The sequence below is a fragment of the Dromaius novaehollandiae genome, chromosome 7 (assembly GCF_036370855.1).
Source record: "Dromaius novaehollandiae isolate bDroNov1 chromosome 7, bDroNov1.hap1, whole genome shotgun sequence".
NCBI lineage: Eukaryota > Metazoa > Chordata > Aves > Casuariiformes > Dromaiidae > Dromaius > Dromaius novaehollandiae.
In genome coordinates, this window is record NC_088104.1 from 43,636,781 (window position 1) to 43,664,654 (window position 27,874).

At 41.9% G+C, this 27,874-nt stretch overlaps 1 protein-coding gene across 4 annotated transcripts in view; it reads right to left on the bottom strand.

The window, feature by feature from the left end:
* AGAP1 (ArfGAP with GTPase domain, ankyrin repeat and PH domain 1) overlaps positions 1-27,874 on the bottom strand; it is a 394,511-nt gene that overhangs the window by 303,006 nt on the left and 63,631 nt on the right. The window contains exon 1 of one of the 4 annotated variants that reach the window (XM_064515404.1): positions 6,286-8,309. The exons of 2 other annotated variants lie outside the window; for them this stretch is intronic. In XM_064515404.1, the coding sequence (XP_064371474.1) occupies positions 6,286-7,582 (1,297 nt within the window). In that variant the 5' untranslated portion in view covers positions 7,583-8,309. Of the gene's footprint in view, positions 1-6,285; positions 8,310-27,874 lie in introns of those variants that run through there. One more of the 4 variants, XM_064515405.1, reaches the window with a different exon arrangement.

A 27,874-nucleotide genomic window follows, 5' to 3' on the forward strand; every position in this document is an offset into this window, starting at 1 on the left:
CCTTAAAAGAACCCACTCTGCAGATCTCCCTTCAAATTATATTGGTCAAGATTAAGATGACTAACTAAAGCAGAAATTGAATCCCAAGGCAGATGTGTGGCCCATGAGTCCTCAACCATTCCAAAACGCTTACAGCTATTACAGAAGCTAAGCAGTAAATCGGCCTCAGTTACAAACTACGGCTCATTTACTTTCCGGTTTAACTGTAAAACCTGCCATTTTTCACAAGGGGTTTCCTTTTCATTTAAAACTCCTGCATGGATGAGTTTACATAGGTTGCAGGCCTTGGCAGAGTTCAAAAAGCAGCTGTGTCCTTAAGGAAAGCCGGGTCTCTCAGACTTGCTCCATCTGCTAGTTCTTTTCTGCAAGGAGAACCTCAATAAGGCCCATCATTTAGGTTTCAATAATATATTCTGAGTAGGACAAAAACTCTAGGAAGCTACCACGCATTGTATGATTATTATCTTTATGGTCTGTGTTGCTTATTTTGTTGTAAGAAAACATTTGGTACTATTTTGTCAATACAGCAGGAGCATTTGTCAAACGCTGTCATTATATACCAATCCGAAACAGCAAAATCATCAAATGCTCCATTTTAAAATTCCATCAAGATAATAGCTTTATGTTGTATGCTTTTCATGAACAGAATAGATTACAGTTTCCCAAGTTCAATATACTGACGTTTCTTTTTCCTCGCACATGAAAAAGCCCATTCTGTTTTTTTTGGCAGAGCTCTCCTTTCACTGTGTGTTTACTGCAGTTGCCTAGGGGAAATCCTAACACTAATTATCAAAAGCAACACTACTACATTAATAGTCTGCATTAATGACTTTTTTTAACCCTATTTGGCTCAAAGTAAAGACGAATATGCACATACTTGAAATGCATTTGCACTCTCTGCTTGCCCAATACCTATTTTTAAGATTAGAACCGTGCCAAAAGAAGCAACAGTCACATGCTATTTTAATTATTATTTCACAAGTTATTTGTTAGCTGCCAGTTGTACTTCAATAATCAGTACTAAACAGAAGCTGCTAATGGTCCTGAAGACTGCAGGATCAAAATATAAGCTCCGATTTGCAGAAAAGAGCCAAACTGCTCGTTCAGAAGACACACCAGTCAAATTCTGCAGCGCTAAACTTGGAAACTACAGATTTGAATGTAACACTCTGCTAATGAGCTTATGTTTTGCAGGGCAAGCAACACACTGCTTTGAAACTGTATTTTGTCAAACGTATCAACTGAAAGTTCTCACTGCTTAACTACAGAAGGGAAAAGGGTTTACCATCTGGTACAAGCCAGTCTATTTTCTATTTACATCCCATTAAGAACTGCTGACATCTAAACTAGCAAAGCCTAAAGTTCTCCTTTAATAGGCAGCACCTATGAGCAACTTAAACCTCTCCTTTGGTCTCAGCAAGGGACTCGCATGCTGCTCCACGTACTTACCTCACTTCTGAGGATCAAATGCTCTGATACTAAGCCTGGAACTGATCACTAATCTTGGTGGGTCTAGAGTAACCTTATCCTTGGCGTCACATCGAGTCTCCTGCAATTCAGGGCCAGCAATTAGGAGAAAAGGAACAAGAATATCGTGGGTTTGAATGTTTTTCTCCTTGTACAAATTGTATTCTCAGCATGTACGTAAGGTTCATTCAAACGCACTGTGTTTGCTTACTTAGGTAACCAAGCAATTGGAGCAGGTTTCAAGCCAGATTTGCTAACTTAATCTACAGTGCTTGGTTTGAGAGATGAACAGAGATGAATACCTGTACAACACTTCTACAGAAGTATTCAGTGACCTATCGTAACCAAGGCCCTGCACAGGAAGTTACCCACTACCACCGTTATATGTTAAACGGTCAACTTAATATAGAGCAACATTAAAATTCTACATTTCTTTTGAATTTTAACAGATAAACAGAGGCCATCACTGCTAGCATCTGGCATACATTTCAATATTGTGCAAACGTTAATCCATCTCATTCTCTATTTCAGCCAGTGACCTTAATACCAGTTCAGTTCTTAATCATCTGGCCGTGCAGCTGGCATTCATTTTGCCTGACAGAGGACCTACCCAATAAATAATAAAAAAAACCCTCTTATCCAACTCTTGACAATGCTTAAGATGATTACAATCCCTTTATCTGCTAGATTTTATTTTCATAACAATGTCTGGACACCACTCACTCACAGTAAGCGGAACAGCTAGATAAATCCTAGAAGATAGTCCATTAAAGCAGGGGACCACCCAAACAGTCTCAAAAATTAACATGCTTGTACCAGCACATGACCAAAAAACATCAACTACAACAAAGGGAACTACGAGGAACCAGTTCCAATACATTTGCACCATATTCCCCAAATTTCAAGCGCCCCAAAACCTGCACACCCGTAAGAGCATACAGAAAGTCTACTGGGCTGGTGCTGAAAATGCCACCAGCGCAGAAGAGCAGCAACCGTATCAGGTTAACAAGGAAGAGATGACAAGGAGCTGCACTAAGAAGAGGCAAATACAGGCAATCACCTCAAGTGAAGCTTTACACAAAAAGGCTGGGGGCTTCCAACACAGATTGTTCTCCAGCTTCCTTCCACCTATTTTCTGTGACTACAAATTGCAGAGAATTTGAGCTTAAAGCTAACTCCTCTGAAGTCGGGGTGGTGGTGGGGAATCAGAAGGGCAGTTCACCATAATGTAATCCTCAAAACTCTTTTTGCTGCTCTACCATTTTGAGCCACAAGTCTGCTTAACAAATCCTGAAGGGCGGTATTGAAATAAAATTATATTCAAACAAAAGCAACCAATTAAAACCACTGGAAAAGAAAAAGCTACTTTAAGACCACATTACCCCAGAATGATCTTCTTCCTCCAGAAGAGCAATAGTTTCTTAGATAATGGGAAAGAACTATAAAATAAGACTTCAAGGGGAAAAAAGCTTAGCGGAGGAACCACATTTCCCTTGACAAGTTCTCCTAAATAGTCTGAAGGCAGAAATAGCCTTTCTTGCTTCCTCAACTTCAGGAAGGTCATTTAAGTTGGCAGAAGGGAGGGGAAAATACGGCAGAACTTCTCTTATTTCAAATCGATGAATTTACAAGTTGAATACCATGACGTAAGGCTACTAAAATCAGTGGCAAGAAAACCTGGTAGATAATTGATATTTAAATAGAAAAACGCTCCATTTTTGGAAGATTAGCACTGGTATAGAACTAGTTTACTGTATAATGATTATTTCAAAACAGACAAAACACACTGAAGTGCAGAGTAAGCCCTGCATCTCTATTATTACTAATTCACTACTACTTTGAACACAAGGTTTCTAAAGAAAGATTTAGACAAAAAGCTTTATAACTGTTTCTACAGAGTGCTCTGACGACCTTTTACTGTGCTACTGAAAGCTAGCCAAAAGCTAGCAAGACTGATTACTGATAGACTAGCCAAAAGCTAGCAAGACTGATTACTGATATCGCCTCCATGGTCTAAAAGTCACTACATTAACATGTTGCAATGTTTGCAAAAACGGAGCCTGAACAATACCCACAAGATAGACCTCCCCCTCGCGCCCCCCCCCCCCCCTTGCCTGGCAGACAGGTCACTGCTTCCTCCCCATCTGTGCGTTCAGATTTCTTTTAAAAGTTCACTTTTAGGGAAAATTTTGATCGACACTTAAGTGACCTGGAACTGCAGTTCATCTTAGCTAGGAGTTAGGTCTTAAAAAAAGCCACCTTGTCATCTAACGCAACAATTCCCAAAACATGGAAAACATCCAACGCCCAAGGACAATTTACTGGTAGTACAAAGAAATTCCTCAACAAATGAAAACCAAACAAAACCAAAAAACAGGTACAGTTAAATATTCTTCATTCTTTTGCTTTAAAATTTCAGCTTCTCCTAATGTATTTTACCTGGCTATGATAACGATGAACAGATTTTCAACAAATAGCATGCAAGCAAATTGTTCAGTATGGACTGAGCAATTATTTCAAGCTGATAATGGTAACAAATACAAGTTTTTAAACTTTTGCTTTCTACACAGACCTTATTTAGGCAGTCCTTTTACAGAAGGTAGGAAGCCAAATAACTCACACATGGCACCAAACATGCCGAATACCAATGTCACAAGGGAGGCAAGTTTTGAGTAGGAGAACTTCTTTTTACAACCAGGAACACAGGGGAAAAAACATTAAAATCGAGATTCCACTTGTGTTTCCATCATCCACCATTACTCAATACTGCAGTCACAGGATTGCCAAGAGCACACCAATTTCACAACCACTAAAAGGGGTAAAACAGCCTGCACAGAAGTCTTGGATGAACAGCAACTCATTCTAACCTTAACGTACTTGAATATTTGGTGCACTAATCGTAATGGTCTTTTGCATTTTTTTTCTTCCTGAGAAATAACAGAGGAAGTTAAGAACGAGTTAACTTAAAACTTTGGCTTTCCAGAACGACACCAACAAGCATCAGTCCAAACCGTGCACAGAGGTTCTGCGTACAATTTCTCCTTGGGCAAAATGACTTTTCCTGATAGCAAAAGCCTTAAATGCACTTTCCCAGGAAAAAAGGGGAGACAGTGGCATACGGATGCTGACTGCAGGCCCGTTAACCTGTAACAAAAGCCTGCAACACAGTTTCCGACATGTAACCGCATCTTCCTGCCCGGGACACCCATTTTTCCATGCAAGGGAAAACAGGACACAAAGCTTACTTTTAACAGATAGATTTGATACTGGCACATAGAGGAAAACCTCACCGGGACATCTTAACACCGCACATCTTAGTTACTGATTAACTAAAGTCTTAAACCTATCCCAAGGTAGAAAGACTGTTCTCCAGGTCTGGGATCGTGCACTGTTACGTTCGAGTAACATGTCCCTGGCAAAGGACAGGCATAAACAGTTGTATGAAGCAACTCTGCTGTGGTTACCTCAACCTTTAACCAAGGTCAGACCACAGTTTCCGTCAAGATGATTACAAACCCACAGAAATGCCTCTACATCAATAAAGTATTGCTCCCCTCAGTTACTAGGTCCAAACAGGCAGCTGTGCTCCTCACGCCTCGAACGCCAAATGTCTTCCGTGTGTAGCACAACCTCTGGATCGCTGGATCTGCAGTGGGTTGGTAGCACTGAGAAGCATCTCCTGCTGTAACTTCCCTACAATAAAAACCTACTCTGATTTCTGCAAAATCCTCTGTTGTACCTGTGGTTTAAGGAAAGCTTAATCTTTCTAACTGAGAATTTTGGCCTTTTGAGAGGTTTTGTTTGTTTGTTTTAGAGATGCAGCAGCTTACAGATCATTTGATAAGCACTTGGTGCTCAAAGGCTAGTATGATTACTAGTTAAATGTTTGACTGCAGATACCTAATCAACATTAAAAAGGCACTGCTAGGAAGAAAAGACGCTGTCTCACAGTGAAGCTCCATAACCAGCATTTCCGGTTGAACATGTCTCAGTCAAGCATACCACGACCCTTTCAGATCCTTACCAAACTAGCCAATTCCCGACTCCCACCCCACAGTAAGCTTAAATTTCATGTTTCTCTTGAATCCTAAAGATTCACGAATCCCAGAATTCTCAACCCGATTTCCATCTAGCATTAGCAACACTTGGCTAATTCAAGATCCGATTTATACATAACTGCGTCAAATAATTCAGAGCATCGTTTGAGTTTGTGCTGTTCTGTTTTTCAAGAACGTTGAACTCTTAAGTCTTTTTGTAATCAAGGTGACAGAAGAGGTTTGTCATTTTGAATGCATTTACAGCAATATTCACCCACCACAACACTAGCAAATGTATTTCTGGCCATTGTAACCCCTCTTCAAAAAGGCTTTGCAAAAGGAGAAATCCCAAGTGCTGCAGAGCACTCAGCCACCCACTGACCTATATATATATGTACGCACACAGCAACCCAGGAGCTCAGCTTCTGCTACGTGATTGAGCAAGCCACGCTCGCCTCACTCCGCTGTCCTAGCAGCCACAATGAGCCACCCTGAGTGTTTTTCCATTCACGAGGCACGCAGCCCAATCCGTCTCCATCATAACCACCAGCCTATGCACCTGAGAAGAAAGCACTGTCAAATATCTCCAAATACACAATATCCCCTGCTGCACAAAACAAATACGCCAGTTTGCATACTCCCAATGCAGCACCTCCCTTTCCTCAAGTAGAAAGGCCTTTTGGCACCACCATCCCTCAGCCCTGATTCGAACCATTGCAGCAAATGCACCTGCTTGCTTCCCCCTCCATCAAGCCTCCCAGATCGCAAAAAAAAAGGGCACCTTTGTGAGGGGACCCATTGATGCTCTCGGAGCTGGACTGCACATCCACGGTGGCTCTCCTGAGGCTGCTAAAATAAGCCCTGGACCTGGAGAAGCTACTCCGCGGGGACCGGCCGTGGGGGCTGCCGAAGGGGGTGGAGGTACCGTCCTTGCGGGCGAAGATGCCGCTGAAGAAGCGCAGCAGCCGGTGCTCGTGGGCAGCAGCACTGCCGCCGGGGCCGTCCCGCCCCAGGCGCTCCGAGAGCCGCTGCAGGTCGCTGTTATCCAGGGTCCGGTTCTTGCTCTTGCTGCGCTCCCAGCGCTCCAGCTCGGAGAGCGGATCCGCCTTGCTCAGCACCTCGCCCACGTCCAGGGTGTTGCGCTTCTCGGGGACGGCGGCGGGCGGCTCGGGTGAGGCGGCGGGCGGCGAGCGCGGTGCTCCGGGGGCCTCGCTCGGCGGAGGGCCGGGCGGTGCGGGCAGGCAGCCCGAGCTGCTGTGCCGCCGCACCCGGGTGAGCGCCCTGAGCCGCAGCAGCTCCCCACCGCTCCAGTGCCTGAAGCTGAAGCTCCGCCGCAGCAGGCCCGGCTGCCGCCAGGGGCTCTGCCCCTGCTCCCCCAGCTGCAGCGGCTCGCCCGAGCGGCCTGCGGGCGAGCGGCGGGCCCCGAGCCCGGCATCCCCCCCGGGGGAGGCAGCCGTAGCTGCCGCCTGCTCCCCCGCCGGCTCCGCCGCTGCTCCGGCTTCAGCCCCGCCACAGGTGGCCGCCGCTGGCGGAGGCTCCCCGGCGCCTGGGCACGGGCCCTGGCGAGGGGCGAGGGCGGCAGCGGGAGCAGCTTCCTCTGGCGAAGGGCTGCTCCTCGCCCCCTGCGCGGCGGCGCCCGGCTCCCGCGGCCACCTGAAGGTCAGCTCGGCGGGGAAGGGCTGCGCCGCTCTCCGCGGCACCTTGAGGCGGCCCAGCTCCAGCTGCCCGGTGCTGAGGGTCCTGAAGTTGCGGAAGCCGCAGGGGCTGGGCACTCTGTCCTGCTCCTCGCTCTCCTCCTCGCCCTCCTCCTCCAGCAGCAGCAGCCCGGCCCTGGTGAGGCTGGAGGAGCCCAGGGCTTGGCTCCCTCCCCGCCGCCCGTGCTGGGGCGGCTCCGGCCCGGGATGGCTTCCCTCCGGCCCTAGCAGCTCCTTCTTCACCATGGTCACGGAGATGCGGTAGACCGTTTTCCTCTGGGGGGTCCCCCGCTGCATCCTCTCTGGAGAGGCGGCGGCCGGCGGCTCGCTGCTGTCCAGAAGGTACATGTCTCCCTCCCCTCTCCTCCCTTCAGGCGGCAACATTCAGCCCAGACATCGTACCTTGCCTGCTGCCGGGGCTGGCGGTACAGGAGACGTGCACTTCTGGAGCTGCAAATTGAAATGCAGAACCACAAGCCACTGCAATACCAAAGAAAAAAAAACCCTGTGTCACAGCCCACTTGGGCCCCCCTTCCAAAGCCAAGTCGCTCCGCTGCGCACCAGGATTACGGGAAGGTTATGCAGCCCCCAGCCTCTGGTTCAGCAGCAGCAGCTCCACGCCAGCTCTCCACCCCGCTCCTGCATCTCTCTCCGCGAACGTACGGCGTCCATATAACTAATAACCAGTCCTCTTGGCCCCTTCCAAAAATACATCAGGGGACGATTTAAATCCATTCAGTAACTGCATGCATCTTCCTGCAGATCCCGAAATGCATTGCTCAGGAGAAGCAAGGTCCAGTATTCAAGGGATTAGAGCAGCAGCAGCCTTCAATTTCATTGTTTACAGCAAGCTGCATGTTTGCATATTTTGTGTCCTTTTTTGCAGAGTAAATCTGATTAATATTCGTCCTCAGTATAAACGAGCGCCGGACAACTCCAGCTCCGCAATCCGCTGCCCTGATTGGGCTGAAAGGGCTGTTTCCAAATGGAAATGCCCGCCGTTCCCAAGCGTAGAGGGTGCAGGAGTAATCCGAGCCGCAGACAAACACCCTCTGCGAGGGCAAGCAGAGCACCACTGAGTCCCCCAACATCAGGAAACAGCAGATATTCCAGGAGCAGGAGAGCTCAGCCTCAAGCTCCCGGAGCGCTCCTCAAGCGCTGGACTGGATCGCGCCCGTCTACGGAGCGGGGCGAGCGCCGCCGCTCCCGCCGCACAGCGGCAATCGCTGCGCAGGGCACGGACACATCTCGGGCAGCGTGCGAGTCGCACAGACCGTGGGAGAAAGGCTTGCTGTCACTAAGCACATACGGGGGGGAGGAGGGGGGGAATCTTTTACACCCAGCTTATTTTTCCTCTTTCAAAGCCTACTTTCCAGAAATACACAACATAGCCAAGTTTAACACTTCTCACCCAACAACCCAAAGATTTATCCAGACCAAAACAAGGGCGAGACAACGGGGAGCCCCAGAATTTTGATCAAGAGACTTGGACCTCACCCGAGTTAGCAGGCAGCTGTACATCCCAAGGTCTAAGGTGCAGGATGGACCAAGCGTACACTGCCTTTTTGACACCGAAGAGTCAAATCACCCAGAACTGATCTTTTCTCCCTTTGTGGCAACCGTGATTATTGTGAATGCATTTGTTAAGCGTAACTCTTTGCATGAAACCATGTTGCTATGTGGCTAGTCATGCAAAACTGTGACCTACCATATCCTTCGCAGTCATTGGTTTCAGTAGATCCTGGCTCTTCTAAAAAGCTGGAATGCAGACAGGAATACATACCCCTTTCGCATGCAGGCTGCCAATGCTCAAACAGTCCAGATCAGTGGTACTGAAGCCATTAACTACTGGCTGGTGCCCATGTTAAAAAAGTGTCAGTAGTCAGGCATAATGATAGACACCAGAAGGTAAAAAATATGAGGAGTAAGGTTTATAATTCCTTAAAAGGAATTCTCCTTATAATATAATTCCTTATATTCCTTCTCCTTATATATAATTCCTTAAAAGTCGTCAAGCTTTAAAAACTAGCTTCAGCTGCTATGCACATCCCAAGTCTATAATTGACCATGTGAAGGCAAGTTAGCCCCACCACAGCTTCAAAATCAGCCAGAAGAGTGTGGAGAACGCCAAAGCTTCCATCTGGGTGCACCCCAGACCAGTAACCTGGTTCCAGACTAATGCACATGTACGGCACGAGCTGGACTCGACGTGCCTTAAGGACTAGTTCCAGGTTTAGAGATGATAGTCTCACTGTGGTGGAGTGGTTAGAGCCACTGTCTGCATTAGTTCACTGACTATGCCAGGATGCTACAACACATACTAAGGATCCATCATCAGTTGAAACTCAACGAACTACTGCTCTAACTCACCATCTCAAGGTATGACACATAATGTTGTTTCTAATTAACCCTGAATAATTAGCATTTATTATTAATCATTGCCCCGAGGTTCATATCACTGAACAGATTTACGCATCTTAAGCAGATATCTGACCAAAACCAACTGCAACTGTAGCCCCAGAGAAATAACCACGATCCACTCAGAGCTCATGCTTGACCGTTCTAAAAACATTTCCAGTTCCCAAGTGCTCAATCACCACTAAACATCCACATTTATACCAGACTTTTTCCCATTCTCAGACATCCAAAAGGCCAAATATGTAGCTCTAAATAAGCTGGGGGGGAGCACACAATGAAAAATGAGTCTGTAAATCAGAAATACAAGAACTGTACATTAAAAAATAAGATATGATAAGAAGTGTATAAGTATTGAAATCTATCGATTAAATACTCAAGAACACTATACTTCAGCTATTATAATGCAGTGTACTAAACCGACATTCACAGCACGCAAGAACTCGTTCACAATACCCGGCAAGCAAATCCATGCCGCATTTTCCTGGGCACTTCTCTAGGAAAGCAGGCTTCTTACTAGGAGTGGAATAATCCATTTTTCATCTGCCTTAGATGACAGAAGCCTTCAGAGGAACCACTTTTAAGCACAGACAAATAGCCCACACATTCCTGCAGCTCCCTCCAGAGCACTCGTCTTTCGCCCTCCCTGCGTTGGTCACATCCCCGGCTGGCCATGGCAGCGGGCACCTCGCTCTCCCTGCTCGCCCTCCTCCTGCCAGGGAACCGTGGTACGATCTAATGCACCGAATGGGACATGTGAATGGCTCCTGTCTGCATAAACATTTACTTACACATCTCCCAAATTTGCCAGCAGGTTGGAAATTTTTTCCTTTTAGCACCTCCCCTGCTTCTCCAAGAGGCTGTGCTTTCGTTAGTAAACTATAATCTCATTGATTGTGGCAATGTTTGTATTAGTCATCAGTTCAAGGTACTGTAACAACTCCTCTACACATAGTAAATCATATTCAAAGAGATTGCTCTGCTATTCAAGCTGACTACTCATCATAAATTATTCACCGCCCAGCAACTGAAGACTTCTTTTAACACAACCAACTTTGCTGGCATTCAAAAGACTATCATCTGCACATCCTGTCATTTCTCTTCTCCATAAAAGAGAGGAATTACCCCACCTTTAAGAAATCTGTCATTAGACTTCTCTGCAACATTGAGTATCTCATGGCAGCAGTGTATTTTACAGAATACTGGGGTTTACATTTCATATTTTTGTAAGAGCTTTTAAGTTACCACGGTGGCACAGAACTGGCACGTACCCTGCCATATCCCAAATGCCTCTAAAATACATTAACTCAAGGTATTCCATCCCTAGCCCACATGCACTATTCATGTCACGGGATTAATCCAGCTACAGGACCCTGACAGAGGTCCCTCAGGAGCAGACTGAGCTCCAAGCTGTTCTAGCAGCAACTCCCTCCTGCCCCACTACTGGTCCCATCACGTGGTAAGCACAGATCTGGTCCCATAACAGAAGTCCCACAGGCCCCGTGACCTGAGCAGCCAGAAGTGACTGCAGCCAACCCAAACAACTCATTTGGCTAACAGCCTACTCTTGTGTCCTGATGGGCACTCAGCAGCCAGCTCCCATTTACCTTCTATTGTGTGGGCAGCTGGAAGGGAAGAGCATGAAGCACACACACAATAAACGCAGGGCTTCTAGAAAGCATCAGGTCCGCTGCACCTGCACAGTAGGAAGTGGTGACAAGAAGTGCATGTCCCTCTGTCATCCCACCTAACCCAAAGGTTACGCATTGTACTACCTTCTGCCAAGTACAAGAAGCATCTCCAAAGCATTGTGCTTGACCACATCTTATTCTCTCTCCAGGTACTCACATTGAAAAAGCAGGATTTGTAAGGTCCCATTCCACTTACCCGCATGGTGGTCATATTTGCCACTTTTCATCCTACTGCCAAGGTCAAACATATCTACAAATATTTTTAAGATCCTCATCACCCAGTGCATCTGTAGAAGTTGCATACTAGCTTTTTAAATATGGAGAATACAGTCTTTTGATCTTTCACATAGGAAGCTGGCTAATTTTGCAAGATCGGTAGCAAACTACAGCAAAACCCAGGCTGATGACTTAACTGAAATGCATACAGAATGCTCCACACAACAGAAATATTCTACTAAAATTTAGACCCTCACAATTTTCAGCAATAGAAACCAATCACTTGCTTTAATCCACACTGTGGAACATGAGCAAAGCTGGTGTCTCAAATACATTTTTACAAAGCTTCAAGCACAACCTTCACATGGACTTCTCTCTTACCAGGCCTCCCTTTCTTTGAAACTGGAACGCAGCAATACCAGCTGCATCTGTAGAGAGACACTGTTCACCACCAAAAAAAAACAAGCCACAAGAGAAAGCATCTAGGTTGCAGGTGAAAACTAAGTTGATGAGCAGAAGTGCATGAACGTAGCACTTAATGCTAGTGCAAACACTTTGCCTATTCTGAACGATATTCTTGAGTTTGGTTTCACATCATTGCCGACTTTGAGTCACTAACACGCAGCACTGACTGCTGAACATGAACGACAGCAAGAGACTACCGAATTGGCTGGAGAAGGGTCATTACTGTCAAACAGCTGTAAAGCAAGTTCACTTGAGAGCAACCAACATTACAGATGCCAGTTTTAGAAAACAATAAAGAACAATGAAATCATTAAAAGCGATGTCAAACAGGCTTTGCGTTTACTCTTTTCTCAAGGAACCTTTGCGGAAGAGTCTTGAAATTATTCTCAAATCTTTATTCTTAATCCTTTACAAGGATTTCACAGTCCACCAGCAGATTCCCCACCATCATTCAAACGTAAAAGCCCAGACAACGAAAAATATATGACATATATACACAATATATATGTATGCATATGTATATATGTGTATATATATGTGTGTATGCATACATATATATGTAGCATCAGATCATTAAAATTTCAATGCTGTAACAGATTTAATAAGTTAGTCTGTTCTGTTGAAAGTTTTAAGGGTGCACAACTCTTGTAATGCAGCTCATTTATATGCCTGTGTTTTGCTTTTTATGGGACAACTTCCACTCATCCAAGTCTTCACTGCTCTCTCATGGTCTTTTTTTTTTTTTTAATAAAATTAGGTATAAATTTATTGCTTTTTGCAAACTGCAGGTTAAAATCTAGACACAGCATCATTTCAAGTTGTTATTTCTATTAACAAATTTTTTGTGGAAGAGAAAATTAGGTCACCTGAACAATGCTTACAATAATTCAGATTTGATTTCACTTTTCTCTTCCAGATACAGACTGTTTTCAGTCCACTGTTTGTCATTACAGATCAGTGTACAACGAAGAAATATGAGAAGGCATCTGGATGGGAACAACATTGTGCTGGAGGGTGTTACCAATGCATAGACCAAACTGGAGGCCCCTCTCAAGCCACAGGGTTTACATTAAGCCACTGATCTATGTTCTTCTGTCACTATGCACTTGTCCATTAAAATAGACCTGAATTCACTGTAGGCAATTCTTTACTAGGATGAACAGCAGCAACATCTCACAACAATACAAAGGATAAGAGCTACCAGCAAGAAGTCATTTGCTCTCAGTAATTATCTTATTGTTGGCACAGTGAAATTACATTCCTGTCCTTAAAACACTGGCTGCTGAGTGAGAAAGAGGAAAAGGGTAATGGGATGTGCTGTAAAAATACAACTCAACCGTTAGTGTTTCTCGCAGCAGAGGCGGGGGGGACAGTTGCATGTCTGTGTTTAAGAGGAAAAAGTGAGGCAGCAACAAACCCATTTGAGGCAGAGAAATCTTCCATAAACAGGCCTCCATCCATTGCACACATCTCCGAGGCAGGTCACAGGATAACCAGGTGAAGCTGAAGTTAGGTAAATGCTTCAAGGAAAACCAATACAAAACTAACACATGGCACAGAAGTTCACATGCAGGTAAGCAGCACTCAATTTGGAAAGCTGCGGCTGTTTTTAAGCAAAGGTCTTGGCATCTACACAGAAATTCTGCAGACTGCAACAGTGGTTCCTCATGAAAACTCAGAGTACTTTCCAACTTCAAGGGCCACCACTAATTTAGCAAGGCGATAGGTCCAATTACAAGGTTATCACATCTTACGGTGTAATACAGTTTACAATGCTTTTAATTCCCAAGTGTAGATTTTAGTCCTTCCTCTTACTTAAATCATACCATGCATTTAATAGCATAAAAGACTCATTTAATAGAATATACTGCTACATAACATAAATACAATGGATGAAACTTCTTTAACTTGCATCCATTCATTAACGGTGAGTGAAATAGGAAAATGATCAAGTTAAATCAATTATCTTTTTACCATCATACAGGCTAAAGATATTGCTAAAAAGAATTTGTTCCAATCAGTCTGCTTCAAGCAAACTCCAAATTGCATGTAATTCTGATGCCTCAATGTGGCATTTCATTACTGAAGTTTACTTAAAAGAACAGAAACAAAAATACTTATCAAAGGGGAAAAGCACAAAAGTCTTCAGTTTTCTGCATGACTAATATTATCCTTGTGATTTCTGTCAAGCTGCGGGAGTCATTACAATTAATATATTTTGCCTGTGCATCTGCTTCTCAGTCTAAAGAAAGAAAAAACCTGACTGCAGCTGGATCTCCACTGACTTAAATAGGAGAGCTCTAAGTTATATTCTCACTAAACAACCAGACATTGTAAGCACCATCTTCCCATTGAAAGTATAGGGTGTTTTCAGAACATGCCATTTCTCTGACAGAAGAGTTGCAACCTGCTGCTGCTACAAAACCACCAAAGCAGCAGAGCGGACAAAACAAAATGAAGCACAGAAACTATATTTAAGTCTATTAATACTTCAGGCCGAGACACTGCAAGCATTCAGTACCCCTGTGAGACACTAGAAACCTCCCGAGGCCTTTGGTACGAGGTGGCCCGTGGTAAAGCTGGCCCTGTTTTGCATACTGCTAGTTCTGCTGGAGCACTGCAGCGCACAGGAGGTAGAAGTGCAAAACAGACTTGTTGCTAAATCCCGTGAGAAGCTGTACGTGAAACGCAGACTACCTGTGCAAAAACAAATCACATCACTACGCCACTTCATACACAAACACTAAATGCTAAAACTGAGACCTGCTAGAAGTTCTCCTTGCCCCTGCAGTGTTAATGCTCAGTTACCTGCAGTTCAACCTGCTCTTATGGGCAAGGAGCAAGAGTTGCTACTCTTTGCAGCCTTGCGGTCAATTCACCAGATAATCCCCAAACTTGGCTTCCGCTTTAATCCAATTCTTTTTATCCAAGCTGCTGGCACGTATCATCTCTCCATAAGGATAACTTTAGAAGTATGAACACTATAGCTTTAATTTGCTTTTAAGTAGGCTGTCAACATAAACTACATGATCTTTGCACATTATTCTTTTCATCTCCAAAGACAGAATACTCCAATGCAATCACTGACACCTTTCAGACATCAGAAAGTGGCAGAAAGGCAACCCCTGCTTTAGACAAATGTCCAGAAAAGGATCAGCTGGTACAGCCTGGAAGGACTGTATACACTCTGGTTGCCCTTTCAACTACTGGTGGCCAACGATTCCAAAGTTGCTAAGAATAAGTTGGATGGCTCACCTTTCTACACATCCCGTGTGCCTCTACGGGGCTGTAAAAATAATCAAGGGTCATATACAATGCTGCCTCAGAAACTCAGTGAGTACACACTTAGTAAGTCTAAAAGTCACGCCTATCTCAATAAGAAATGCTATAAGCATCAAAAAAATTCCTTTACCTGATTGCAGATGTTATTCATTTTTTTTCCAAAAATTAAGTGCTTTTCAACTCAGGCTTTCATTCCTTCCCCTTAATCCCTCTCTCACACACAGTTAAGTATCCTGACAGGCAGCATCAACACTCAGTTGCAATCCCTCAAACTCAGAACTGCAACTTCTGCTTTTCACACATGGTGTTTCAATATCACACGAAGCAGGAAAATTTTCAGACAGCTGCTAGCTAGCAAGTGTTGCTCATTTTTAGGCAAACTACTTTTTCACCTCAAATCATTTACACACTTTTTAAAGTGACATGACTGCAATGAAAAAAATTTCAAAAAACTCAAGAAATCACTTTTGGCTATACTTTTACATTAAAAAAATGGAAGCACGTGAATTTTTCATCAATGACATGATTGGCTGAATACTTAGGCATGTTACTATCTATACAGACTCCTAAAGTGTCATGAATCCCAAGGCTTAGGCTTTCATGAAAGTGTACTACACTAAAAGCATGAACTTAAAAACTTCAACTTAGAGGGATACACTATGATGTCTGCTATTGAAGCGGCCATCTACTAACTGAACTGGACAGCGTAAGAACGCAGTGACTAGTGATTGGGTCAAAATCTTAAGTGTTATGCAGGTATGCAACAATTCTCAGCAAAATTAAGTGCTATTGCATGTAGCCTATATTTGACTCCAGATTTATAAACTGTAAGCAAGAAGATCTAGAAAGCAAAGGACATGAACATAATATGGGGGGGATACTTATCCATAGGTAGCTATAGCTAAACTCTTAGCTGTCGTGCTTGTTCTAGAGGTATTGCTCTGGAAACAGTATTTCATATTCCCAAACTGAATAGCTACAGGGAGAAGAGGGGCTTGTGGTGCCTCTCTTACCATTTCAGAAGAGTTGCTTTTGAGCCAAATTTTAGTCTATTCCAGAACAGTAACATTTTTATATGTATATATCAACTGCACCTGCGTGCTTGTACCAAACCCCACAAGCATGCCTTCTGATTCAATACAAAAGCAGACGAATGGAAGTTGCTTCGCCCTCTAACCCTCCACTTACTATATTTAATAAGCTACCTACGTATTACAGCAGACTTGCATTAAAAGTCTGCTTAATGCCACATTTTGTAACCGAAGATAAATTATGAAGTCAGTAAGAGCTTGTAACATTTGCCAAAATTGTTTAAAGTTTGTTTTAAAGAATGTAGCACAGTAGTAAAAATAAGTGAAACAGACTTGTGTAGTAGTGTTTTCCAGCCATGCTGAAAGCAAACAAGCCAAAAAGGTTTTAGCAAATATCAGCAACAGAATAGATGCTGAAAATCAAGTTCAGTTCATATGCGACTTGCCAAAGTACTTATTTATCTAGTACCTACACCCAAACACCTACCTCTCTCTACAGCTCTGCCACTTCTGCAGCTCTAGCCTCATTCTGCCCTTCATATATTATTTTGAGCAAGTCTTCCTCTTCTCCACCACAGCTCCCCTTTTCTTTGGCTCCAGCGAGTTACACGATGTAGAATGAATATTCATGAGAATTACAGAATTACTTACATTTTTGTATCTAGCACATGTATCGCAGTGTACTCCAGGCACAGCTACTGAACAGAACTATTATCACTCATTCAGGAGAAGGAAAAGGGAGGGGGAGAAAGAAAAGAATTAGATGAGAAAATACTTCCAGAAAGCACGCAGTGTGTTACTTGCTTTCTGCCACTTGCTCTGCGTATAAGGCACTCGGCGCTCTATCTTGGTGTGCTTCAATTGTAAGCACACAGCTCCTGCACTCCTCCATCACAATTTTCTCAATAGTATAGCAAGGTCAGAGCAGAGAAACAAATCAACTTATGGGTGTCTGCTTAAGTATACACTGTGATAATCTCCAATACATCAGAGCACATATGGTACCTCACCACAAAAAGCAATTTGAGATGCACTTTTTCGTAAATGCTGCAGAGGTTGTGGGACTGATTCGGCAGGCCTAAAACCGAGACACACTTAGATCCCACAATATGGTGCACAGTTTTCAAACTCTTAGTAGATTGAAGGTGTGAAGACATAAGAAAGCACTCCAAGCAGCTCAAGTGCCTCAATCGCGTCCTTCCAGACTTGCAAGCCTGAAAGTAGACACAGGTGGTAGAGGCCAGAGATCTATGCAGGCACTACTAGGGGAAAAAACCCTGCAAGTGTTGATACACAAATCTACACCAGCTGGAAAATACCATTCAGTACCAGTACTCCAAGTAGTTTCAACATATTTACACTTGTTCAGTCTGTCTGTATGTAACAGACAAAGATACTACTTATATACAACTAAAATCTGAAGAGCCCTATTTTCCAATGAATGACTGTTCCTACAGTAGCCTTTAAAAACATACATTTCTCAAGGTAATGTGTGCACACATTCTCCCCTGTTGACATATACCACTTCACATACTATTTTTTACATCACATTGCCAATAAGCAGCACAAAGAGGGACAGTTTGGCTAATACCTGAAGACCTATCAAATCATTTCAACATAAGAGAGAAAATCTTTAATCACTCGAGAAGAGCTGCCTGAAACAGAAGCACTTCTTAACTCAAAGATCATCAGGAAATGCAGCTCTTTCTATAAATATAGAGTAGACTAGTTTAGACAGAGTAAAATAATTCTTGAAGCTCACTCTTTTACTGTACATGACAAGACCATGGCAACGGGTCATTTTCTCCCTGCCCTCCACTTCCTCCAGTCTTGCCCTCCCTCCAGCATTCAAATGGTTTCCATACCATTTCATTGACAGGATAAGAAAATTTAACATAATTTTCTTTTTTGCGTGTTTGTAAGAAAAAGAAAGAGAGATTGGAAAATTCACTTCCTTGCTTTTGCTGTTTTAGCTCCAAAGCTAAGCAACCCCAGCTGCTCAGGAAATACCATTCTAATGAACACATTATTGAACATGGAAGAATCAATCGAGATTTCTGTCAAAAATTTCACATGCTGCAAACGGGCCAGAAATCAAATGGCTCTTACCAAACAATTCTCAGCCATGTTTAACAACTTCACTTTTCAAAATTCAAGTACATGATTAAAACTATTAAAAAAACACACAAGTAAAAACTGAAATTACAGAAATTTCAGTAGGGAGACATGAGCTACTTGACTAACACTTGGCATGACACTACTGTTTTCTGGATGTTGCACTTGCTCTGTAAAAATGAAAAATTGTAGATGAAAATCATCTCCTTTCAAATAGCACAGTATATTCCCTTTGTGAGTGGTTTCATTTTATATTCTTTAGTGATACATTTGGTGACAACACACAAAAAAACATTGTCTATATAATGAACCACTTCAGCCTAGTCTACTATAAATGCTTTGGGGGTTTCTCTTATTCATCTTACAGTGCTGAAGAATTCTGATACCAAAATTCCTGCAGCTGCTAGGGACTATTCACTATAATTATGCTTAAGTGATTTCCCAGAACAGCTTTACTTTTTATTTAGAAATTTTGTAATTCAGTGTAATGAGGACATTCATCTGGCTTAAGAAGAAAAACCTAAGGAGAGATCCTACAGGCTTCTCGATCTAATGGCAGGATAGAGAGAAGACAGAATAGGACTCTTGGAGGTGCACATTGAAAGGACAAGCTGCAGCAAGGAAAATCCCAATTAGGTATTAGAAATAAAGATTTCACCATGACCGTAGTCAAACGCAAGTTAGACCTTTGGGATTTTTTTTTTTTTTTTTACAGTATCTGGTTTGTTAACATATTGAGTATCTGATACATGGCATGGTTGCTCAACTATGCCTAGCAAAGGTGACACCTCCTACGAACACTGTACTCCTCCACAGGAAAAAGCTAGTGCACCATGAACAAAAATAGTCAGCCAGCAGGATATAGTTGATCAAACAGAAGAACATTCGAAGTACCGACCATTTTTTTTCCTCCCCTAGAGCATCCAGAAGACAGAAAATTCTATATAAAAACAGAAGAATACCAAAGAGTCTTTTCTACCCTCTACTGCTCCACTGTCCCCTAAAATTTGGTTTATGCAATGTCTACTACAAACTACTGTGCTAACTTCATATTAAGAGTCATATCCAGCCCTTAAACTGCACTATGCATTGACTTAGCATCCAGTTGCTCTGTTAAACTGAGGGTGAAATCAAAACAAACAGCTAGGGCTTTTTCTTTCATGGAGCAAGTATATTTAGAAGCATGTATCCATTTACTAAACACAAAACATTAATGAATAGGTACTTTAGAAACTGCTTATGAAAGAATGATTTCTAAAAAGCCAAAGGTGTTTGAATCCCTTAACACACACTATAAAAGCTAAACCTTTACTTCCACCATTGAAAAGCTTCACAAACAGTAAAGTATCAGACACGCCTAGACAAGGAAGCTAAATAAACCTGTCAACATGGGCATTAATTGTTCCACAGCTTGAGGAGCTGAGAAAATATTGTCTTTTTCTGTCATTACTAGTGCTTTGATGGTTAGGAGTCAAACGTGAATCCCAAGCAAGATCCAGAACACTGCAGCAAAGCGAGGAACACTACTGAAACACGGGCACGCGCATGTTCATCAGCAAAGCCTTACACACTCAGATGCTGTGAGGTCAGAAGGAGATCCTGGAAAAAAGACAGGCACACATGCCCACAAGGCCTCAAGAAATGCTAGTTAAGCAAAAGTTGTCATTACGACCAGGCAGGGTATGAGAACTCAGAACTGACTGCATTTAAAGGTCTTCAAGTCCTTAGGTGGTAAGTACAATGCAGAAGCTGTTATTCAAAGAAGCTCTCATCTACACTTTCACACAGATGCTGAGACCATGTCTAATACAGAGCAACAGAGAGCATCTTCATTCAAAGGAGTACATCTTCACCTTCATCCATAACTGTTTAATTTACCATCCATAGCTGTTTAGTTTAATTTAATGTTACCACAAGGAAGAACTAAGGTACACGCAGACTGATTGTCATCTTGGAATTTTTCAGCATGAACTTTGTCAACTATATGTTCTCAGGCTTTTATTCAGGACTATACAGTTCAAGATTTTTTTGCTCTCAGCTAATTTACTTAACACACTTCACTGTTACGAGGATAGTTCAGGCCACATTTTCCCACATTCTGTTCTCCAATAACTCAGTTACAGTAAGTAAAGTACATGGAGAAACAATGTCATGCCACTACCTAATTCTCCTGATGCAATCACAAGCTTTCAAATTCTTCAAGCAAGGTCAAGCATCCAGGAAAAGTTAAGTTGCACAACACATTCTTTGTCAGGTCAAGGAGAACACACCCCAACTCTTGGCCTTCTGCACAAACAGAGCATGCCACAGGCTCTAAAGTCAGTTACTCATGTTGAGTTTTACCTCCATTCCAACATTTGCACTCTATCAAACATGTCATCTAGTAGAATCACTCTAATTTATTCCATTTGCACACTAAGTTTCAGTAAAAACACTGCTTATTTTGATTACCTCAGTTATTTTTCCTCAAACAATTTCTCTGTAGAAGAGAAATTGCTCTTTCAACACCATTTTTTTCAAGTTAGAAATATTTAATTCACTCAATATTTCTATCAGAAATAATTAAAGCTGAAACCAGATTACAAAATTCCTGAATGGTGCCAAGCAAACTGGAATATACATGGAACAGTTCTTACACTAGTGCCAGCAGCTCTGAACACAGGCCAGAGAGAAGCTATAGCTGATGACAAAAACCCTCCTGTTAGAAAACAGTGCCATCACCCATGCTCTATCTCATTGCTTTCAAAGTATGGTCTTCAGGCTTACTTCCTTCATTGCACCACATCATCTGTCACACCCAGATGTTATTCCTATATTACATCACCTGTTATTCCTAAATGAATCCTCTAAAGATGTATTGAGATTAGCTTAAGCAAAATGACTTGTACTGAGACAGCTTCTGGCTGTCAGTGCCATGATCAGAAAGAGGATGGAAGCTAATCTTCACCAAGAATTTCTTTCACAGACTGGTAGAGTATTTTTTAAATCTTTGGTATATTTTCATGTCATTAGTCTGAGGACTTTGCAGAAGCTTCATATATAGATCTAACCAAGAAGGTTAAAAACAGATCAAGATGAAGGGCCAACCTTATGCAGATAATTGTCTCCCCTGTACCCGTAAAAGGAAGCACACTAGATCTAAGGTAGTTCTTTGGCTTCATGTGAAAGAGGAGCAGTCACCGATTGCATACAATGTCCCTTTCTCTTTATTCCTAAATGCACTACAAGGAGAGGCCCAATTTTTAAAAGAAAAAAATCATCCAGCAAGTTTTCCAGATATATTATGCTTCTTCAAATTTATCAAGCAGGTAACTATTGAATGATGCCTCAGCTCCCAATGAACATCAGTGTATTTTCTTGTCCTTCAGCTGCATAGATCCTCAAATCTCCAACCTTTAATTATTAATGGGAAATAATGTTAATGACAGAGGTTTACAAATGCTTGCCTTTTCACTTGGAAAATTGCATCTTCCTTCCTACTATCAATACAAGTTTAACAGATTTACCACAGGTACAGAGGGCAGAAGCAGTGCTAATTCAGTGCGAGGGTTCTTTCAGACCAGCACCTTATTGATGATGCCACAGGTAATCTGGGCAAATTTACAGCTTTGACACCTGCCAGACGATACAGGGCAGTAAGTAAATAAAGGATGCTGCAATGCAGACAACAGAAAGAAACCATACCAGGTATTACAACATCTACAAACCTGGAAGCGTAACAGTACACATCTTGGTATCTTATACTCTGAGCTCTTCACAGATGAATTAATCAACTGAAAATAGATCCTGGGATTCAAAAGCAAAACTCCTTAAAGCAATAAAGTTTCACTGCAGCTGAAAGTAGAAAATCTAGCAAGAACCAGAGTTCAGTGCTAGAGAACCTGTCAGAGGATAGCCCTTTAGTTATCACCAGCATAAAACACGCTTACTGCATATGCAGCAGCCAGACTTACAGGCTCCTTTGGCCACTCCGAAGTCAAGCTATTCCTAGCATTAGAAACTTTCCTATCCAATTTTGGCAACAGGAGGAAGTACATCGTTTTTCTCCAATTCCATAACCTGCGAGTATTACTTTGCATCAACCTAAGCTAACATTTATATTAAAAGTGGCACTATTAAGCATTCTGACCTCCACTAAAAAAAGTCTAGCTAACTGTTATTCATTAGCAACTTAACACACTGCCACCAGCATTTATCTGAAAACTGGTCATATAATTTGTTGTATGTGGATGAGGTTACTTGTGCATCCTTCCATTTAACTGACATTTATATCCCAGGCAGGAGTCAGAGTGAATTTCTTGTAAAAGGAAAGTCTAGAAAACCTAAATATTTTCCTGCTCCCACTTTCAACAGTTCTTTTAACTCATTAGGTCACACACAGCAATTTAGCAGTCCAAATTATTTTGAAGACCAAAAAAATAAAAAATAAAAAAAATCAACTTTTGTCTTAAAATCTCTTAAGTTATGACCTCAGTGTGGAATAAGCTTTATGAAGCAAAGTCCTGAAGATACTGAGAAATACAAGGCATTAAACTGAACACAGGTTTTGAAGCCAAAGATTAAAAGACTGCATTTTAAATTAGGATCAGTCATAACAGATATGACTTAAAGATAATGCATTTGCCTTCCTGAGCAGAGAGAATGTGATACATCAAGACTTTTTCACTTGAAAATTCAAGTCCTGCCCACCTTGAGAAGCTATGAATGGCCACATTTTTCTTTCCCTTCTTATCAGGGAAGGATTTTCAAGTATGTTCCTTCAACGTTTATTATGACTTTTATGTCTAATTTAAAGAGTTTGCTCTTGGTGTTTGTGAAGCCAAATACCACCAGCTAACCCCTATAAGGAAGCTATTAATTGGATGGTTTACATACACCCTCTTCATTCTAAAGACAGTTTTATAGAAATGTTGAATCATACCTGCTTGCTCCTATTGTGATTCCCTTTCTGTATAATACTGCAAAAAATCCCAGAAACATACCTTTACAATAATAAACCTAGATAGTCACAAGTTTAGTACGCATACATTAAACAATTATTTCACCAGGCAATACCACAAGACATACAGTCCCCATAAAAATTTCATATCTATTTCTGAACCAAGTATGCAGCATAGTACTTCCCATGTCTTCTGCAGTCACACACTTATCACAAAGCTGCACAGCTCATCTCCATTAAAATGTAATAGCCTATGCAGTTTTATTAATATACTTATTATATTAAGCAGTTTTAAGAGCAGATATTGTAAAATGTACTACAAGCAATCACATTACAAGTCAGTCAAGGCTGCCTGCTCCTTCTCCAGTGCAGTACAAACCAAAATAGATTCACAGAAATCACCAGAGGTGAATAAAGCAAAGCTGTACTGCATTGCATTGGAGCTGACCGGGTGCATACATACCGTCCTCTAACGAAACCAAGTTGGGGCCGTAGACTTCTAATGCTCATTCAGTACCGTGTGATCACCTTGTCACACGAAGCTGGATGAGAATTGGACAAGTATTACAAAGTCCCAGATACCATGCAAATGGGTTGTATGCACAGCCTGACTAGGCAAGTCCTGATACAACTTCCTTGCTCCTAACTTTAAACATCAAAGAGAAAAATTTTGCACTAAAATAGTTAGCATTCCAATTATCTTGTAAAGTTATGAATTATACAATCAGAACACTCTTTACTCAGGTTTAATTAAGATCCAAATGCCATAAGAGTGGTTACCTGTTAGAGGCATATTTAAAAGCACACTTTTATTCACAAAAAGCACTTGTATATTCAAATTACAAACAGTCTTGAAACTCAGTGACTTTGGGGAATTATTTAATAAGGCATTAGATGAAACTGGTCTGCTGAACCATTAGTGACTTGCAGAATACATCTAGTTTTGTACTGGCAAGTTCAAAATTATAAGAGCAAATTGTGAAAATGCCTTCACAAGACTGATAATATCCTTTAGTCAGGCAACACAGACAGATACAAGCAATTTTCACAACAGGCCAGGGAAAGCAAATATAACCCAATCAAACAAACTGAGCTCAGTCTATTTTGTCTGTTAGCTTCCTTGCAAACAGCCACCCTCCACCTGAAGATTCTCGACAATGCGTGCACTAAAAAGCTGAAAGCTGCAAAAGGTTCGTTTGAAGTTCTCTTGTAGAAGACAGCCAAAACACAGTTTTATTGCCTTACTTGCACCCCTTTGTCTAGATAACACAAAGCAGTACCTTAAATATCTGAAAGATCCACTGGAAATTAACCATTATGTATACCCAAACCAGCCTTACGGCAGCAGACACCACCAATTTACCCGTGGCTGTAAGCCTTGAAGAAATAGTGGAGATCTTTTTTAAATTAAGCATAGGTAGAAAAGCAGGACTAATACAACTCCACAGATTTTCCTGTTTGTGTATAACTCTGTTCAGCTGCAAAACTACATGATATAACAGCTATGAAAAAGCACATATTCTTGACTCGTAAAACATTTCTTTTTGATTGTTTGCTGGAATTGGGAAGCCAACTGTGTGACAAAGTTACTTAAGACAAAGATCGCAACTACTGTCACACCAGACTAGTACATCAAGGAGAAGGTTGCCAGTTGAAGAATTTCAACTGTTTTTAGGAATCCTCAGAAATTATATTATGACAATTTTGATTTTTTGAATTCATCTTCAGCAATACAGTAGTAAGAAAATTAGCTGAATTATATAATTTTGTCCAAAGAGAAGTCAGAGGACAACAGGTTACCAACTGCATCTTGTTGAGAAGCACTTAACTGCAAAACTCACTTAGTCACGTTATAGTTTCTCTGGTGATTTCAGCTGCCGCTGTGTACTTGTGTGTGAAGGAGCTGAAGTAAACCTATCTTTGCACTTAATATCAAAGAATAGCATTACATAATCACAAAAGGGTGAGAAGGAGCCAGGAGGAATTGGCTTATCTACGATTTGGATTTTTAGCTTAGCTATTGCTGGTCCTCTGCCTGCAGACCACCTGAACTGGGAAAATTGAACAAAAAAGACTGATCGTTCTGAATTCTGAAGGTACCAGTGAGGTTACCCAACTCAAACAATGAATCTGTCACCTTAAAGTGAATTTGGTTGGAAGTAGCAGTAGAAATCATACTAAAGACAGCTAGCAATAGCAGGAGTCAAGGACTTTTAGCGTAGGAACATGGCCAGTTGGCTCAGTCACTTCCGCAGCATCAGCAGAATCAAAGCAACTCTGGACTGCAAGATCCATGATGAGCTCAGCAACAGACATGGTGATTAATCCAGCAGGAAAAGGCCAACACATCAGGTGAGCAAGTAACAAGCCTACAGACCTTCAGCCCTGATCAAAAGCCAGTAGTATTAGGAAGTACTGGGAAACAGGGTAAAGCTTCTGGAAGATGCTCTATGGAATTTGGAAGGTCACGGTTTCAGCCAGCCTAAAAGAGACATATGGGGTTATGATCACAAGCAGAGCATTACGACTTCAGTCATTTATTCTTTCTGTCACCTTTCATATTTAGTTGACAACCATGGGGCCATCTGGAGCAACCAGCAAGAACACACCTGATCACTGTGGCAGACACCACAGGGCAATTCCTGGGCATTTTCTCCTCCTTTCCTTCCAGCCACTCTCACAGGAGATTAAGATCCCATCCAAAGAAATCAGAAAAACAGCCAGAGACAGCTACCTTAGCACTCCTTCAGTGGCAGACTCTACAGCTCAGACTGATCCCCAGGCAACTTATGGAAAAGCACTGCAACCTACCCAGGCTATAAAGCCACTTAGCTCGACCTAATATGGGTTTCATTCCTCTTCAAATGTAAATTTTTATGTATACTCTTGTTTACACTGGGGAAGCAAAAGAAGATTACTAAAAAAACCACCCTACTTAAAGCTTGAAGAATTCTTTTGTTTTGCAGACCTGCAAAACACCAGGGGCCAGGGAGGAGCAGGGCTACAGCACAACTTCAGTTCATAGAAAAACATTAACAACATATTGGACCATGCTTCCAGGAAATTTAGAGTTGGACAAAACTAATACTTCTCCCCCTCTCCCTCCCAAGTAGGTCACAAACAAGGCATACATTTTAGAGACACTTTAGGATACCCAGTCTGACCTTACTCCAAGTAGGGGGTTGGACTAGATAACCTCCCAAGTTCCCTTCCAACCTGAATTTTCATATGATGCTGTGACATACATGGAGGTTTTAAGACTGGTCAAATACTGGCTTGGTACTTTAAGTTCCATTTCAAAAGAAAACACTCAAGAAAGCTTTTAAAATATTTACATACTAAAAGGAAAATCTGAAAGTATATCTGCCTTCTCCTTAATCTTCTGCATGGTATAACAAACTGCATAATTCTCTACTGGGGGAAGAAGTAGCAAGAAAATATATATTCTCAGCATTCAGTAGCTGTTTTAAACACACATGCAAATCCAGAAAGCCCACCTCACAAAATTCAGAGTCCATTCTGCCCGTACAGATTGGGTCATCTCCTAGCAAAGGGAGTATCTCTGACTACTTCAACATTCCCATTTCATAGAAGCAGAAGTTCACTAGCATACTAACTCATGATTTCATTTCCCATTTCATCTACTTACATCTGAAGACTAAATGTATTTCACACCTTCCCCATTAGCTGGTCTCCACCAGAAAATCCTTAAATATATGATACTAAAAAAAGTTTTCCCCTGCTTCTGGATCATTATGTACTTAGATTCCAATATACTGATACAAGCTCATTGCTGCACAAGGCAGAGAGACTGAACACTCAACTTTCCAGCAGCAAATTGTTCCACTATGAAATACCTTTCTCAATCAGCTTTGCAGTTACCATCGTAGTACCTACAAACTGCTAGCAGACATTTGAAGAAGAGCTACCAAAGTACAAGGGTAAAGCTGGCATCAAATCACCAAAACTAAATTGAGCTCTTCTGCATCTTCAATAGATACCTATTTTCTTCAGCCATGCTTGTCTTCAGTAATTTCAAGAATACATGCATTACAACAAATAACTAAATCCTAGAAAATAAAACAATTCTAAAACGACTTCTACTCCTCATTAACAAGTATGCACATCCAATGAAGGTTCAAGTTTAAGCATCCAGAAAACATAACATTTGTTACATAAAAAAACACTTTAAAAGCAATGTTGATATCCCATTGGTATCTCCTGATGTAAATGGTCAAAATACGGCTAAGTTGTCTTTTATTTTGGAATATCACTTATAAAAGAACCACCATGTCTAGAATTACATTCTTAACAAAAGACTCTGAGCCCTCTTTTTAAATATTTTGGAAGCAAAAACAAACAACTGTTCAGTATCATAACTAAAAGGCTTTACATCAAAACACTAGATATTACTGTGTGGAATTAGAGGTCATTCAGTAACATGCTCACCATGTGAACAGCTACTAGGTTGAGTTCCCATTATTGCTGCATAACCCAGTAGGCAAAACGCTGAGAAAGTAAG